The 15,551-nt window shown below is 40.4% G+C and overlaps 1 protein-coding gene across 1 annotated transcript in view; it reads left to right on the forward strand.

Moving 5' to 3' along the window:
- The window catches only part of RNF17 (ring finger protein 17), a 118,958-nt gene that overhangs the window by 56,169 nt on the left and 47,238 nt on the right, over positions 1–15,551 (forward strand). Inside the window, exons 15-22 of the mRNA XM_025192461.1 lie at positions 470–641; positions 2,184–2,374; positions 3,261–3,396; positions 4,418–4,571; positions 5,440–5,555; positions 8,716–8,836; positions 9,655–9,778; positions 14,319–14,546. Coding sequence (XP_025048246.1) covers positions 470–641; positions 2,184–2,374; positions 3,261–3,396; positions 4,418–4,571; positions 5,440–5,555; positions 8,716–8,836; positions 9,655–9,778; positions 14,319–14,546 — 1,242 coding nt within the window. The remainder of the gene's footprint in view (positions 1–469; positions 642–2,183; positions 2,375–3,260; positions 3,397–4,417; positions 4,572–5,439; positions 5,556–8,715; positions 8,837–9,654; positions 9,779–14,318; positions 14,547–15,551) is intronic.

Below are 15,551 nucleotides of genomic sequence, written 5' to 3' on the forward strand. Positions count from 1 at the left end.
GGTGACAGCCCGGAGCTGCCCAAAAGCACACGGCCCCACGCCTCTCTGAGCTGGGCTGCAGCTATGTGCTGTGGCAAAAGCCACGTGGATACCTGATGGCTAGGGCCAAGCAGCACTGCCCCCTGCCGTGCAAGGGGCTGTGCCACGAAGCCAAGAGGGCAGCTGCTGTTGCTGGTCCCTATCATCATCATCACAATAATTGGCATGTTGCTTAAAGTGCTTGCTCCTTGAGGCATGACTGTATTGTTACAAGCCCAAAATGATGATTCCTCTTTGATAAGAAACTTCTTTTTATAAATAGCTTTTACTTGGTCACAGTCCTTGGGATTGTATCTGGAAGAGTTAAATAGTTTAGAAAATAAGAGCCCATTCCTCATGCCTTCTCCAAATATGCACTTTGATACTTTAAGAACTTGTTTTAAGAAATAAAATACTGCATTTTTTTTTATTGTCATTATATTCCCACTAGGATTGGTGATGTCCCTATGCTGAAGTCAGAACACGTTGCTCTACAGAATTTAATAGTGAATGACTTATGTCTGCTTATAAGGAAGCCTGATCCACGTATGGAGCCACAACTTGGGGCTATTCATCCTTTAGCAGTACAGTGCTCTTTGAAGGACATTGTTCCCAAAAATTCAGTAAGAAAGAACTATTTGATATTTTTAGAAACTTTCTTCTAATCAGTTTTTCTTATCAAATAAAAGCTTATAAAGCTTATAGAAGTTGTAATTAAATTCTAAATACCATATCAGTTTAGCAATCAGTTTAGCAAATAATCTTAGAAAGGTGGACCTATCTTAAAAATAATTTTAAAATAATTGTTTTTGTCATAAAGACTTTATGACAATAGCAGATTTATTTGATTAGTTTGGGAATTTCTGGACTTTTTTTCCTTCCAAAAGAGAAGTATAGGGTCAACAGACCAGTTCTTTGGCTGTCTGATATATTTTTGGCAAAAGTATGTCCCCAAAAAACACTCGTTCATAAATAGAATCTATTTCTTAAGCAGATCACATAATCCCAGGGATACTTTCTTCACTTGTCACTTTATTTGTGTTATCCTCACTTTTGCAGTACAGGCAGTCCTCGGACTTAACGACACAATTGGTTCCTGAAAACTGCGTCTCAGGTCGAAACATTGTAACTCAGATTTCTTTGAGGTGACTTTAGACTTTCTGAAGGGCTCTTGGTTGGACTTTTTGAAGGGCTCTTGGCTGGAGTCTTCTGAAGAGTCTGGCTGCAGGTTTTTCTGGAGTCTTGTCTGCTTTCTTAAAGAAAATGTCCAAGGAAGTTTGGAGACACATTCTCCAGGGAGATGGGTGACGCAGCGAACTTGTTCACTAGCATGGCGTTGCATTGGATCAAGCATTGTAAAGTTGAAACTGACATCGTAAATTTGAAACAGGTTGTCAATTTATAAACGTTGTAAGTGCGAAATGTTGTAGCTTGAAACGTTGTAAGTTGAGGACTGCCTGTATTCCAAAAAGGGACAGGTATCTTTTTCAAAACATCACCTTTCTAGCCATGTTACTCTAGGTGCTTTTAAATAGCTGAAATATTCAGCTAGTATTATGCTGATAAAATAAATAGCCAAAGACAGCTCATATATTTGAGTGGAATGTTCTCTGCCTGCTTATATCTCTTAAATAGCAATTCAAAGCATTGAGGCGAAAACTGCTAAAAAGGTCAAACTTTTTTATTGAAGCACTATTTAAAATAATCAACAGATAGTAAATTAGTTGTTGCCATGAATATACTGAAGCCCATTTTTTTTAAATGTTTTATTTTTTTTACAGATTGGATTTCAGTGCCTAGAACTATAATCTTGTCACTGTCACTTGTCCTTACAGCAGTTTGAAATGGTAGTTAGTTTAATTGTTTAACCACAAATAACTGAGCTTTGATTTTAAGTTTAAGTCAAGTTGCACAGTTTGTGTTTTACATAGTTTTGCTTCAATTGAGCCAATGTTATGTGGCCTTTTTAAGGGGGGGGTTTAGCTAATTTATTTGGCAAGGGTTTTTTGTTCTGTTTTGTCTCTTACATATGGGTGAACACCTGGATACCTTAAAGTAAATTGAGGCTTTTTCCTCTAATGTCAGTGGATCCAGTGGATCCTTCTGAGTGTAATATTTGGATGGTACTGAATTTTTTTTTTCCTCACCCACTCCCCTTCATATAGAATGAAAGTTGGGAGAAAGAAGCAAAGACGGAATTTCTGAGAATGGTAAATAACAAAGCTGTTCTAATGAAGGTGTTTAGAGAAGAGGATGGTGTACTTATTGTAGATCTGAAGAAACCACCAGCTAATAAAATAAGTAGTGATATGCCAGTGTCTCTCAGGGATGCATTCGTTTTTTTGGAGTTAGCAAGGTATGTGCCATCAAAAATGGATTTCAAACATTTCTATTCTAAAAAATGCCATACCAGCTCATTTAGGCTACTTGTTTAAATTTAAACAACTTCATTTTAACTAATGTTGCTCGCATGTTTAAAGTCCGGCAGTTGGCTTCCTTAAATTTTTGCATTCAGAATTCCTTCATTTATAAATAGTGTGTAGACCTTTTGGATAATTATTCTAATCACTTAATCTAAAATGGCAATTCTGTTCTCAAGCGTCTGACTTAGAAGTAAGTTTTTTAGGAGTTGAGTGGTTATTATGTGTCTTGTGCTGTTTGCGTATAAAACATTTGACACGCACTAAAAATATAGGACTTTGTGACTAGCTGTAATTTGTTTTAACCCTTGTGGACATTAGCTGTCAGGATGAGAGGGGGAAGATCAGTGGGAGATGTCTTATCCACTGGTAAATACCTTCCTACAATGGTAACTTTCTCTTAAGAAAAAATAAACTCTTCAAAGAAATGCCCTTTCTTTTTTCCAAATAGTAAAAGCTTGCTTTCATGTCTAAACTGTCTAAAGTATTTAGGTACATCCCTTTCCATAAAATAAAATTTAAAAAAACAGTACAAGTTGTCATTTGAAAAGCTTTAGAAGGGGAAACTGTCACACAGATCTCACAAAATGTTACCCTTTTGACGGAGAAAATTAGAAAATTTGTTTCTGAGCACCGCAAAGTTCAAGAGCTGTTCCTCCAAAGCAGTATTGTATTGGAACTCAAACATTTGCCAGTTAATGGCAGATTCCAGGTAAATGTAGAATAAGAAGGTCTTGGCACTGCCATAGAATATTCTACATGAAAGTGATACTTCCACAACTAACATTGACAGAATTTGTTCAGGACCATTATTCTCATTAGGTTTAGATCACTTCCTGGTCAACCAGAAGATAAAATGGTGTTGCAGTATAGTCCACCTACATTACCCCAAGAAAGGGAAGAAGTCTCCATTGTGGTTTGTCATGTCAATAGTCCTAATGATTTCTACCTTCAGTTGGTAAGTTTAGAGATGTGGCATATTAAAATCCATTAATATTATTGAAAAAAATGGCTTCTAAGTAATCCAGTGTTAAACTACAGAACAGGTTATTTCATTAATCAATTGATGTACATTTTTACCAGTTTTTATAAGAAATTATTACTATAGGCAGATATATGTTAGGTACTGTACAGACACAGTGGGGTCTTAGTCTTAACTGTGATCCCTGGATTCTGCCATAATAAAGAAGGGAAAGGAAGAAAGATGGGAGCATACCAGGCTAGTAAAGTGTTTACCTTGCTACTTTGAGGTACATTTCTTTTTTTGGAGAAAAGTGGGTGGCCCAATCCCTCCTTTTTTTTTTCTCCTATCCCATTGGTGTTCCTGGTCTTGTTGCCAATAAAAAGGGAGGCTCCTTTCTAACCTTTTTATCTACCTTATCTATTTTTCCTATATGATGCTGAGACTGAAGTTGATACCCAGTCTTGTTTGGGGTCTAGAAAGGATTTTGCCTGTATGGTAAAACTGTTGAGCTGCTATGTGGATTTTTCATCTTTTATCTGGAGTTCCAGCCGTCTAGTTTGGAGGACCTAAAAAGGGTCCTGTGCAAGTTCTTTACTAACAGATGTAGTCAGAGGAGGACAGTGCACTTTGAGATGGTATGTCTACTCATCTCTCATGCATAGGACTTCTCTAGCATCATATCTGTTCTACTTGGAAACAGAGAGAGAAATTGTGTGGCACTGGCACATCTGTCGGTGTAGAAGGAACACTGCCTTCATACCCACTCTAGGTTTGCATCAGTTAAATATATTGCATGCAGTGTGGTGATGTGGTGCTAGAAAATATTTTATAAAATCTCTTTCAGTCTAATTTGAGAGTAACATGCAAAAGCTGGAATGTTGTTTGGGGGTGTCTATGTGCTCATGCTCCCTTTGGAACTGCAAGTTACAATTCCTGAAACTCAAAATATTTTAAATAATGATTTACTTATTCTGATATGTCTATTGCTGTGTTGTTTTTTGTTTTATTATTTTAGCTAGAAAGTCTTGACTTAGTAATGCTCCTGAAGAGAATTGAGGAAGTATATAAAAATGAAGATGGTGAAAACCTAGAAATCCTCTGTCCAATCCAAGGCCAAACCTGCATAGCAAAGTTTGAAGATGGTGATTGGTACAGAGCACAAGTTATTGGTAAGTCAGCAAAGTACTAATTATTAACAGTGGCATGCAGCATCAGAAGTGGCATATGCTCAAAGTGAGCTGGTGGGCATAAATTATAGTCCAGTAAACGACAATATTTATTGCTGCTAATGTTAAAAGTAATTACCACTACTAAGAGTCAGCCTCACAAGTTTTAAGCATGCAGATTTATAAAACTTTATCCTATTTTGCTAAAAAATTCCTCTTTGTGTATTTATTTCTAAAAACACTAGATCAGAAAATTCATTTCACTATAAGTGTAAAGTGTATAGTGGCAGCTCAGTAATCAGTGTAATAGTCATAACCAAATGGACAAATCAGTCATCCTCTGTTATGCCTGTTCTTTGCTAGGTGGGTACAGCATACAGGAACATTGAACTAGAAGGAGCCTCCTGGGCTGTTGAACAATTCCCTTTGAACAAAGGGAATAGTTATGTGGGAGAGTCCACAGAATAAGTAGTGATAGTCCTCTGCTTCTAGGAACATTAGGTAACCAATTTATCCCCAACATTTTTGGGGCTGCTATAAACTGTATATCAGCTACAGCAATCCCTTGCTGACACATGGTTCATTAGTGATTATATGGTCTTTTAGTCATATGCCTCATCTAACTTTACACACAAGATTCTACCATCTCTTTATACCTACATTAACTTTGTCTCACCTAGAGTTTTCCCTGAACTGGGGGAATCTGGAGCTTGTTCAAGGCTGTGAGTTGGGAATCTCTATGATTTCTTTCAAATATGGTGCAAAAGATTAATTTTGAATCTGGTACTCTGTGTTTTAATATTGATACCAGAAAAGTTTTGAATGTAAATATCTTCTAATTTGTTTACTTGATACTGTGTTTTCTCCGAAGGTTTGCCAGGGAATCAAGAAATTGAGGTTAAATATGTTGACTTTGGCAACACTGCCAAAATAACTCTTAAAGAGATGCGTAAAATAAAAGATGAGTTTTTGAGCCATCCAGCAAAGGTGAGTTAAAAGGTTGCTCTTTGTATGAAAAGACTAAATCTTAATCTGTTTAAGGAAGTAAAGGTCAAATTATTCAAGTCAGAAGCTCTTGGCTTACTTTCTTGAGTTTCTATTCACATACTTCAGTGTAACACTTTGAAAATGCTTTGGGTACAAATGGCATGAAAAACTAGCATTTATATTTGTTCTTAATGCTGCTTATTTTTTAAATTGGATTTTTTTAAAACAAAAATGTCAGTTTTCAAATATCTTCACCTGTTCTATGGAGACCGTCTCAACTTAAATTTTCGTGATCATTATTTTCAATAAATTATCCAGTATTCAGTAAAGGACTCTTCTTTTTTTAAATGATACATCCTCAGTGTTTGGAAGGGGAAAATTCTTTAAAACATCTCAAGGGGTTTTTTTCTGCTCTTTGATTATCTACATGAAGTCCCTAAAGGGACTATACAGAATGGCTAAACTGATGGCTTAGACTGGATTAAATAATGCAGCTAAACCAGAAAGAGAGGGGAAATATCCTAAAATTTTTGTTACTTTAATTTTAGATGCTCTTTTATAGTTAGAGTGTATACAAAAGGTTTTAAATAAATAGGGCCCTCGATTTAATGGTGGCTTTTTAACCTATGAGAGCCAGCAGAGGTAGCAGCATCTTAAAGTTGACCAAAAACACTTGTGTAAGACTCTGTTCTCAGTCAGTTTTAACTTTTTTCCCCCAAAATACATTTTTCAGGTAGATGGAAATTTCAGCTAAAAAGGTTTGGTCTTTTTTGGAGAAAAAAGTTACAGTCCATCTTGTCCACGGGCAAAACTTTTTGCATCTGTTATGTTTCATAGATTTCATAGACATTAGGGCTGGAAGGGACCTCAGAAGATCATCGAGTCCAGCCCCCTGCCCAAAGGGCAGGAAGTCAGCTGGGGTCATAGGATCCCAGCAAGATAAGCATCCAGTTTGCTCTTGAAGGTGTTCAATGTAGGCGCTTGAACCACCTCCAGTGGCAGGCTGTTCCAGACCTTGGGGGCTCGGACAGTAAAGAAATTCTTCCTTATGTCCAGCCTGAAGCAGTCTTGTAGTCGTTTATGACCATTCGACCTAGTCATCCCTTGGGGTGCTCTGGTGAACAAACGTTCCCCCAGATACTGGTGGTCACCCCTGATAAACTTATAGGTGGCCATCAGATCACCCCTGAGCCTGCGCTTTTCCAGGCTAAAGAGCCCCAGGGCTCTCATGTATATGAGGTGGTATGTTGAGATACCACCATGCGTTGGACCTAAATAATCGTATTTTGGTTGCTGTGTGGGAGCAAGTGTAGATGCCTCAGGCCTGACTTGCAAAAATGCAGAGTGCTGTCCGCAATAAAATTGATGGAAGCTTCGTTCTGAACATATGAAGTACTATCAAATGCTAGCCTTTTCAAATTGGATGTCCAAATTTAGTGCATTCTAAAGACAATTTCAGCTTTAAAACTTTGGATCCAAGTTTATCCTGTGTAAATGGGGAGGATAATATATTTTTGCCAAGTTTTTGTGCATATGCACGTTCCACGGTCAGCATGCATTTGTTTTGGCAGGTATTTGAGCTTTGAAATGTTTTGCTTGCCATCCAAAGTACTGGCACGCACACAGTTCCTGCTTCTCCTTGTGCCCTCCACAGGTGGCATAAAGGGAATTGCACAGAACTCCTTAGGTGATTAAGAGGAACTTTATTGGCTCAAGATAGCGTTCCTGTTGTCTGCACAGTCTACAGTTTTGGCTTTCTACCCGTACTTGTTTAATTAGCAGAGTCCATCCTGAGCACTGAATGAAACAGGAGTTCTGTTTAAAATGTAATTATAATACTGGTTTCCCTCGCCAACCATGGTTTTGAGTATCCATGGTTAATATTCCATATACCATTTTGGCTACTGTGGAATACAGTTTTGAGCAACCACGGTTAGTGTGGCCATGCATCAGCCCTTAGTGCAGCTTCATGTGCAGGAGGTGCATTGCCAGGGCAATGCGGGGCAAGCAGCAGCCGACGAGGAGATCCCTGCATGGCTTCTCTGCTCCCTGCCACACCAGGTTGCAGGGGAGGAAAGCAAAGTGGCAGAAAACACCAGGCTGGACCGGGTCATGGGACAATCCGGGCCCGGCAGCTCATCCAGGGATGCAGGTGGGTGGCTCCTGCTGTCGCCAGGCTTGGATTGTCCCACAACCTGGCCCAACCAGCCGGACCAGCCAATCACTGATCGCTGCCAGAGGCAGGCACAAAACACTCACACTCCATCATTCAGACAGGTGTGGGCAGGGAAGCACCATGGTGTGCCTGCGTGGGGCCAGCTGGCACATCCCTCCCCTCCCTTTCCCTTCCCTCTATCCTTTCCCTCCCCCGGATAAAAGGCGAACGCACCAGGGGAGACGCTGACGCTGCGCCCTGGGTGTGCTCCGTCCCTGCCTGCCAATGCATACCCCCTGGAACCTGTCTGAGTACACCTAGGGGTATGCTTACGCCCAGTTGACCACTGTCTGTATTAAAGGTAAGTAAAAATTATTTTTATACTCTATACTGTACAATATTCAAGTCCCTAACCCCATTTTCCCCATAAACCTTTAGTTTTACCAACCGCAGTTTTGCCAACCATAGGAACTTTCTGGAACTTAACACCTGTGGTCGGTGAGGGAAACTTGTACAGCAACAATGGCCAGAGTATCTGTTCGTGACAAACTGCAGTTTATTTGACAGCAATTGGCAAAAAGTCTCTCATTCCACTGCTGCTGAATGCGTTTCTGCTCTTCTTGCCTGTCTTGTCAAAAACAGGAAGAGTAACCAACCCAAAAGACTTAGCTCAAAATTCATTCATAGAATAAATAGACTTTCTTCCTTATTAAGTTGTGTTTGTCAGAATTAGACTAACCAATGCCTTTCAGAAAAAAATGGGCGTTTGTCTTAGGAATTGTATTTTAAAATGTGATGAAGTTTGTGTCTGTTCAGAACATGTCCTCTGTGCAACAACCCTCCTTACATTGTAACCTATAATATGTGTAGTCAACCCAGAAGACTAAGAGAGCCTTATATGCCTCCTTACTCCCCTCTGCACATACATGACCAAATTAGTAATTTGATCTGAAGTGGATGCTGTGCATGAATGACAGTGGGCATCTGATCTGATTTATTACTTAGGCCATAAGGACTAAGCTGGCTTATATTGAACCCTACAAAGGAGCAAATGAATGGAGTAGCAAAGCAAAGGAAAGATTTGAAGAAATGACTTGTGATAAATCCATGGCATGCTCAGTTGTTAGTAAGTGACCAACTGAGTATCTCTCTCTCTTACATAATATTATTTCTAATTTAATAAAAGAATGTGCACATTTTGATTATAACGTTATAAAATAAATATGTTCTGATACTGAGAGAAATCCATTATGCAGTGTTTACACTTTCATAGTCTTGTTTAGAGAGTTGCCTTTTTGCTAGGAAACCTTTGTAATTGTAGGAGGTGGTCTAGGTGAAAGTTTCCAAATATAATTGGAAGGAAATTTAATGGGCTTAAAAACCAAAATGCACCAGCTTTTATGTTCTCTATTCCCTCCAGGTACCATAAGTGTTAAATGGTATAGACATTCTGGTCTAAATTAATAATAGTAGGGGTTGATTCCAGAGGCACTAGGTATCCGTAGCTCCAGCTGACTTCACTTGAGCCTATGGATAACTAGCACTTGTAGAAAAGGTCAGTAGTGTCCATGCTGTTAAATTTTTCCAAATCACTGTTTTTGTGGGTTTTTCAGTTGCCATGTTTTGCCATGGTACAGCTGCTGCTTTATCAGCACAAAGATTTTGGAATCTGCCAATTAAATGGAGTAATAGTTGTCTATATTGACATACAAGTTGTTGTCCTTTAGCCACCAAAAACTGACCTTAATGAATATAGATCTGTATGAAGTTAAACTCCTTTAACAAACTAAATAAAACTTATTTTACCAGTCAGATCTTCATAGATTTAAGTTGTTCATAAAATATTTCCTATTTCTAAAGTGTTCGCTTATTTCCCAGACAGCCAACATTTTCCATATTGTCCTCAAATAGATACAATATTAAAAATGAAACTTTTATTTGTAGGCATATTGCAAAATGATGTGTTGTGTGTCGAACTATTTGACTCTTCTTCAAATGTGCTTGGAAAGAGATCCTGTAGTATTAACAGCCAATTAGTTGAAGAAGATCTGGCATCTTACGTACCTGGGCAAGTATTTTGTGCTTAGTCTACACTTTATTAGTTATTGTAATTTGGGTGGGTGGGTGAGTGTGTTTGTGTAATTTGTGATGCAAGTATAGTATTTGACCATCAAGGATTGGACTTGTCACATGTAATCTGGATGATACAACTGAAAGTGGAAATACTTTCCTTGTGACAATGAAGTTGAACGTAAATGATAAATCTGGAGATTTATATGTCCTAACAAATTTTTGGGTACTCCTAACAGAGTGAAAAATTTCTCCTCTTCCTTTTTAAATCAGCTAATTGCAAAGGAACAACAGGAAATGCAGCAAGAGACTGGCTAGGCTAACCAGCAGACTCTTCAGTGAGCTGAAATTTAGCAACAATTTTCATAAAAATGAAAACTTGGTCATGTTACTAAAGATGAGTTTAAGAGTATAGCATAGGTATGTAGGGAGAAAGTCAGGAAGGCCTATGCACAAATTGAGATACAGCTAGCATAGTTTAGCAATAAGGATAAAGTAGATAATCAGCCTAGAACAGCCATGTAGAGTGGTGCTTGTGCTTGTGACCAGGCTGCAGTCATAGGCTTCCAGTTTCCCCACTGATCCCCTGCTGCTCCATTCCCTTCCCAGCACTCTCCCCCCCACTCTGTTTACTGGGTGGTGCTAAAAGCCATGGTGAACACCAAGGGAGAACAGAAAAGCACAGGAGGCTTTAAGTCAAGGGTGCCAAACATGGCCTGTAGAACCATTGTACCTGGCCCACCAGTAGTCTGCTGGATTAGTGGTGCTTGCCCTTGGCTCTGTGCTGCTGCATACTCATGGCACTGCCAGCTGGATGGAGTTCCGTTCTACTGGGCAGTGGCCTGGAGCTAGGGGTGTGCGACTGTATGATTATGACTCCATGCAGCTGCATACCCCCAGCTCTGCCAGTGGCACAGTACTCTAGCTAGTCAGCAGTGCCGGGGCATTTAGGCAGCACAAAGCTGGGAGCATGCATCCACGTAGAGCCAGGTGGTATGCAGCAGTTCAGAGCTCTAGCTGAATGCATATCTTCATCGCTGCTCATCCCTAGTGCCCTGCCACTGCCCAGCCAGAGCTCTGCAGATAATGCTAAGTAGCTTTGGGTAGTAGACACTTTGTAGAATAGAACTGGGATTCAGAATGATGTTTAAACTGGAGAAGTGATCTGAAATTAATCCAATGAAATTTAATAAACAGAAACGTAAAGTCCTAAACATAGGATGAAAGAATCAGATGTGCAAATACAAATTGGGGAATGACAGGTTAGGCTGGAGAAAAAGGAGTTTGGGATTATAGGGGATCAGTCAACAGCGTAGTCTTGTTGCAGCAAAAAAAGTCAAATAGCATGCTAGAATGTCAGTAAACATCTAAGTATTACTGCCAACATTTTGTAATTTATGTTTTGAAAGGTAAATGCTTTAGAATTGGTCTCAATGTGATTTGATACCCAAGTTAGATGCATATTAATTGGCTATCTACAGCTGCTGTTTAAAAAACTTAAAATGTCCATTGCATCCTGTTGATAAATCAGAAGAGAAGGGTTATAAATGACCTCTTAAATGGGGTAACAGCTGTCCCATAGCACCCCAATTCTACATCATATTGCTTATTGGTGGACAACTAACTCTGTCTTCATAGGTCTTCAGTAGACTGCAGTGGTTTTGTACTCCATACAAAGCCAGATAATGGCCAGAGGGGTTCGTTGACTAACCTTCATCAGTAAGAAAGACTTTTTGGCTTGCTTGAGAAATTTTGTGGCATTGCTGGCTGAGGTCTGCTGATGGATGAAGTATTCAACTATCATATCATTGCTTTTTAAATCTACCTACCTTACCATATATAATCTGATCTGTCAGGTTTCCATGTTGGGAAGTAGTCTTTCTGTTTAAGTCTGTTGCTTGGTAGTAACTATGGCCCAGTTTCTGCAAAGTCTTCATGTATAGCTTTAACTTTACATGATTACCATTCAGTCTCCTCTTCTCCAGAGTTAGGTAATCCCATTTTGGGATTCTGTCTAGATAGCTAACAGATTTTTGGTCTCTCCTCCAGATTTACCAATTTGTCCAAATCTTGTTTGAAGTGTGTTTTTGGAAACTGGACACAGTACTGAAAATTAAGTCTTAAGGCTCAGTAGAATAGAAAAATTTTCTAGCACTCTAAAATTCTCTAGCACACTAAAATTCTCAGTAACACTCCTGTTACTGGCTTTTTGCAGTAGTATTATGCTATTTTACCTGTAGTGTATTTGCAGTTCACTAAGAAGCTTTTCAACAGTGCTGCATTCTAGCCAGCAATTCCCAAGCTTGCTCCATTCTAAGCTCTGTGCTTACTTTTACTTATTGAATTTCAACATAACTTTGAATTCTGACCCTGTCCTCAAAAATGTGTACTACCCCACCATGCTTGAGATCATCTGCAAATTTACTGTGTTTAAAATTGCAGTAGTTCCCTCCTCCAAGTCATTTAATGAAGGTACTGGACAATACCAGACCAAGGACAGAGCCATGAAAAACCCTACTTGATACCTTCTTCCAGTTAGAAATGGAGCCCACTGGTCACTGTGACCAGTCATGCACCCACATTAGAGCAGTTTCAGTTCTATTTCCTTTGTTTATTTATGCAATAAATCACGGAAGTCAGTAACAATAGCATAACTAAAGTCTGGTATATATAATCCAGTGTTCTGCCCCCATCCACACAAGAGATCAAGTTGGTGAAGCATGACTTGATCTTGAGAGATTAGTATTGGATGTCCTTCTGGTTTTGTTGTCTCTGTGTGTTCCACTATCTGTCCTGATATTACTCTTCAGCCTAAATTTGATATTCAGCCTCATTTTAAACAGATATAAATAAAAAAAAATTTTTACTTACTTTAACCAACCATTAATAAGATAACTCTAGAGCTCTGTGTTTTGCAATTCCTGGAGCTGCACATTTTCCAAGCTTTGCCTCACCGTGTGCGCCTTGGAGATACTGGAAGTCACGCAGCCCATCAGAAGTTTTACCACAGTGCTGAAAAATGCTTGATCAAATGGTAGTACTCATATCTTCTGCCCTTAGCAGTTTGAAAACTTGTACACTTAGAAATCAGGTTTTTTAACTTGAAACTAGTATAGCCTCTGTAGTCTTTATTTAAATTACAGAGTCCTAATATGTTATTTTAATTTCATTTTTTCAGCCTTTTTTGTACTTGAATCCTATTCTTGTTTTATGAACAAAATAGGAGGAAGGCAGGCGAAAACAAGTGTATGAAATGACTATAAAGCAGGGGTGGGCAAAAATATGGCCCACAGGCTGGATATGGCCTGCTAATTGATTGTATCTGGTCCGCAGCTGCCCCCGCCAAGTTCTGCCTGGGGCAAACTACACAACACTCCTGCCATACTCGCCCCATACCTGCCAATGGCACTGCCCAAGCCCCGGCCCCTGCCAAAGGACACAGCACTGCTGCTGCAGCCACCCAGGTACTACTTGCCCCCCCCACGCCTCCAGTGGCTCCTCCTCCTACCCCTTCTGCACCACTCCAGGTAGGAGGGAAACTACAGCCAGGTGTCTCCTGCCAGGGGCTCCAGCTCCTGGCCACTCTCTACCTGCTCAGCCACCCACTAGTGGCTGTTCCTCACGCCGGGTGGGCAGAGTGGGTGGAAAGCAGCTTGAAGCTGGAGCCCTATGCGCTGAGGAGAAGCTGTCTGGCTACAGCTGCCTGGCTGTAGCTTCCCCCTTGCCTAGAGAGACAGCAGAGACAAGAGGAGGCGGAGCTGATGGAGATTCAAGTGCGGGGTGGGGGCTGAGCAGTAGCTGGGTGGCTGCAGCAGCAGCAAAAGCAAGCCCCATTGGGAAGCTGTGCATGCTGACTAGGGCCAGGGCAGTGCCGTCAGCAGGCACGGGGAGGGCGCAGGTGGGGCTCGGTCTTATGTGGAGTGCCTCAGGGCAGCCATTAGCCAGAATGGGGGCAGAATGTACCTGCACCACACTGCCCGGGCAAGCTTTGCTGCATGAGCGCCCTTTGCTGCATGAGCTCTGAGGAGGCACAGGCATCCCCCACACACATGCACACATGCATACATACCCCACATCCCTGACTCTCACACCCAATATACAAGAATAAGACTTTATTTTGAGCTACTATGCAATTGCCTCTGTATACAATACTCAAAAAACATAAATCGGGACAAAAATATTGTTTGATATAACCACATATATTAATTTTATAGTAGATATTTGATTTTTAGGATATGTTTGGTTTTTATCTATAATTTGTTAAAATAATATCTTCTGAAATATTTTGTGTGTGTGGCCCTCCACAGTTTACCAAAACTCTTTAAGTGGCTCGCCAACCAAAATAATTGCCAACCCCTGCTATAAAGTGTTGAGCAGAACTAGAGTTTTCTCGGTATCCTTTGCCACGACCTTTTCTTTAGCTTATGTTATCATAATATACTTTCCACTTTTATTTCTATTGATCGTTAACAAATTTTGGATTGAGGGTGTAAAACTCAGCGTGAAGTTATTCTGGTATCTTGTTAAATTTCTTGCAGATATATGAAGAGTACTACCACAGAACATAATGAAGTGTGGGACCCTGACCTAGAAGAAGTTTCTGAATCTATAGAATCTAAACTGTTTGAGGCTTTAAACATAGAATCTCAACAGAACCATGATTTGGAATCACTTTGCAACAAAGAACTACAAGTGCAGATTAGTCATGTCGTATCCCCACATAAGATCTTTATACAGAGGCAGTCATCTGAAAACTTACTGAAAAGGTATTAAATCATTTAGGTAGTTATAAACTTATTGCTTGTATTAGTGTCTTTTCATTCTAATCAATAAAAAATATACAGGTAAAACAGAGGTGGTTAGCCATGTTAGTCTGAAATCAGCTGACGGGGGGCCATGATGCACTATGATATGATGGAAGTCCCTAAATTGAAATGGCAAGATTCTAAACAAAACAATTAAAAACCCACCAGTTAAAAGACTACCGTTTCTATTTTTTTGGAGAACTAACCCCCTGTCGCATGTACAAGCACCCTTAGAAACTATCTGATTCAGAGAGGCATGCCCATTTGTAGACGACAACCTGCTTCATCAAATGCTAGGAATGGACTGGTAGAAAAAAGGGAACAGGGTAAGGGGAGCAGACACCGCTAAAGTAATAAGTGTATTAACTGTAGCAGATGAACAAGACAGTTAACCTCAGGTGTTATGATTTGTGTTACTTGGTCCAATGATGATGATGTCTGTGTCAGTGAAGAGGCTGATTGGCATCTGGAGCTGTAGCAAGGCCCAGTAGCTTGTTGAGAACTGGAGTCAGGTAAACTGTGGTTTATGCCTCTGAGCCAGTTGGGGCTGTGTGGTACCTTAGGGCCTTGTTACACATTAATTTTAGGTGTGTCCTGGAGCTATTAACCCAGGGATGGGCAAAACGGCAGATCTGGCTGGTGGTTGGACTCCATTTCCCAGCAGCCTCTGCCTGTGTCTCTGTGGCTGGTTTCCATGCAGAACCCTGGAATGGCAGTGCTGTGACAGTGTAGGGCTATGGTTTCCATGGAGACGAGCCCCAGCAGCCTTGGCAGGGCACACAGCTGGGCAGGGAGCAGCTCTGGGGCTGTGGTTGGGGCTAGGATCTTGCATTGGTGACAGTATGGTCTGAAGCCAGGACAGAGCTGTGATCTGCTTCCTGCACGCCTCTGCCCGGGGTGTGTGGGCAGTGGACCACAGCTCTGCCTCAGCTGTGGACCACGCTGTCACTGCTGCAAGATCCCAGC

Source organism: Alligator sinensis, unplaced genomic scaffold, assembly GCF_000455745.1.
Source record: "Alligator sinensis unplaced genomic scaffold, ASM45574v1 scaffold1266_1, whole genome shotgun sequence".
Classification (NCBI taxonomy): Eukaryota; Metazoa; Chordata; order Crocodylia; family Alligatoridae; genus Alligator; species Alligator sinensis.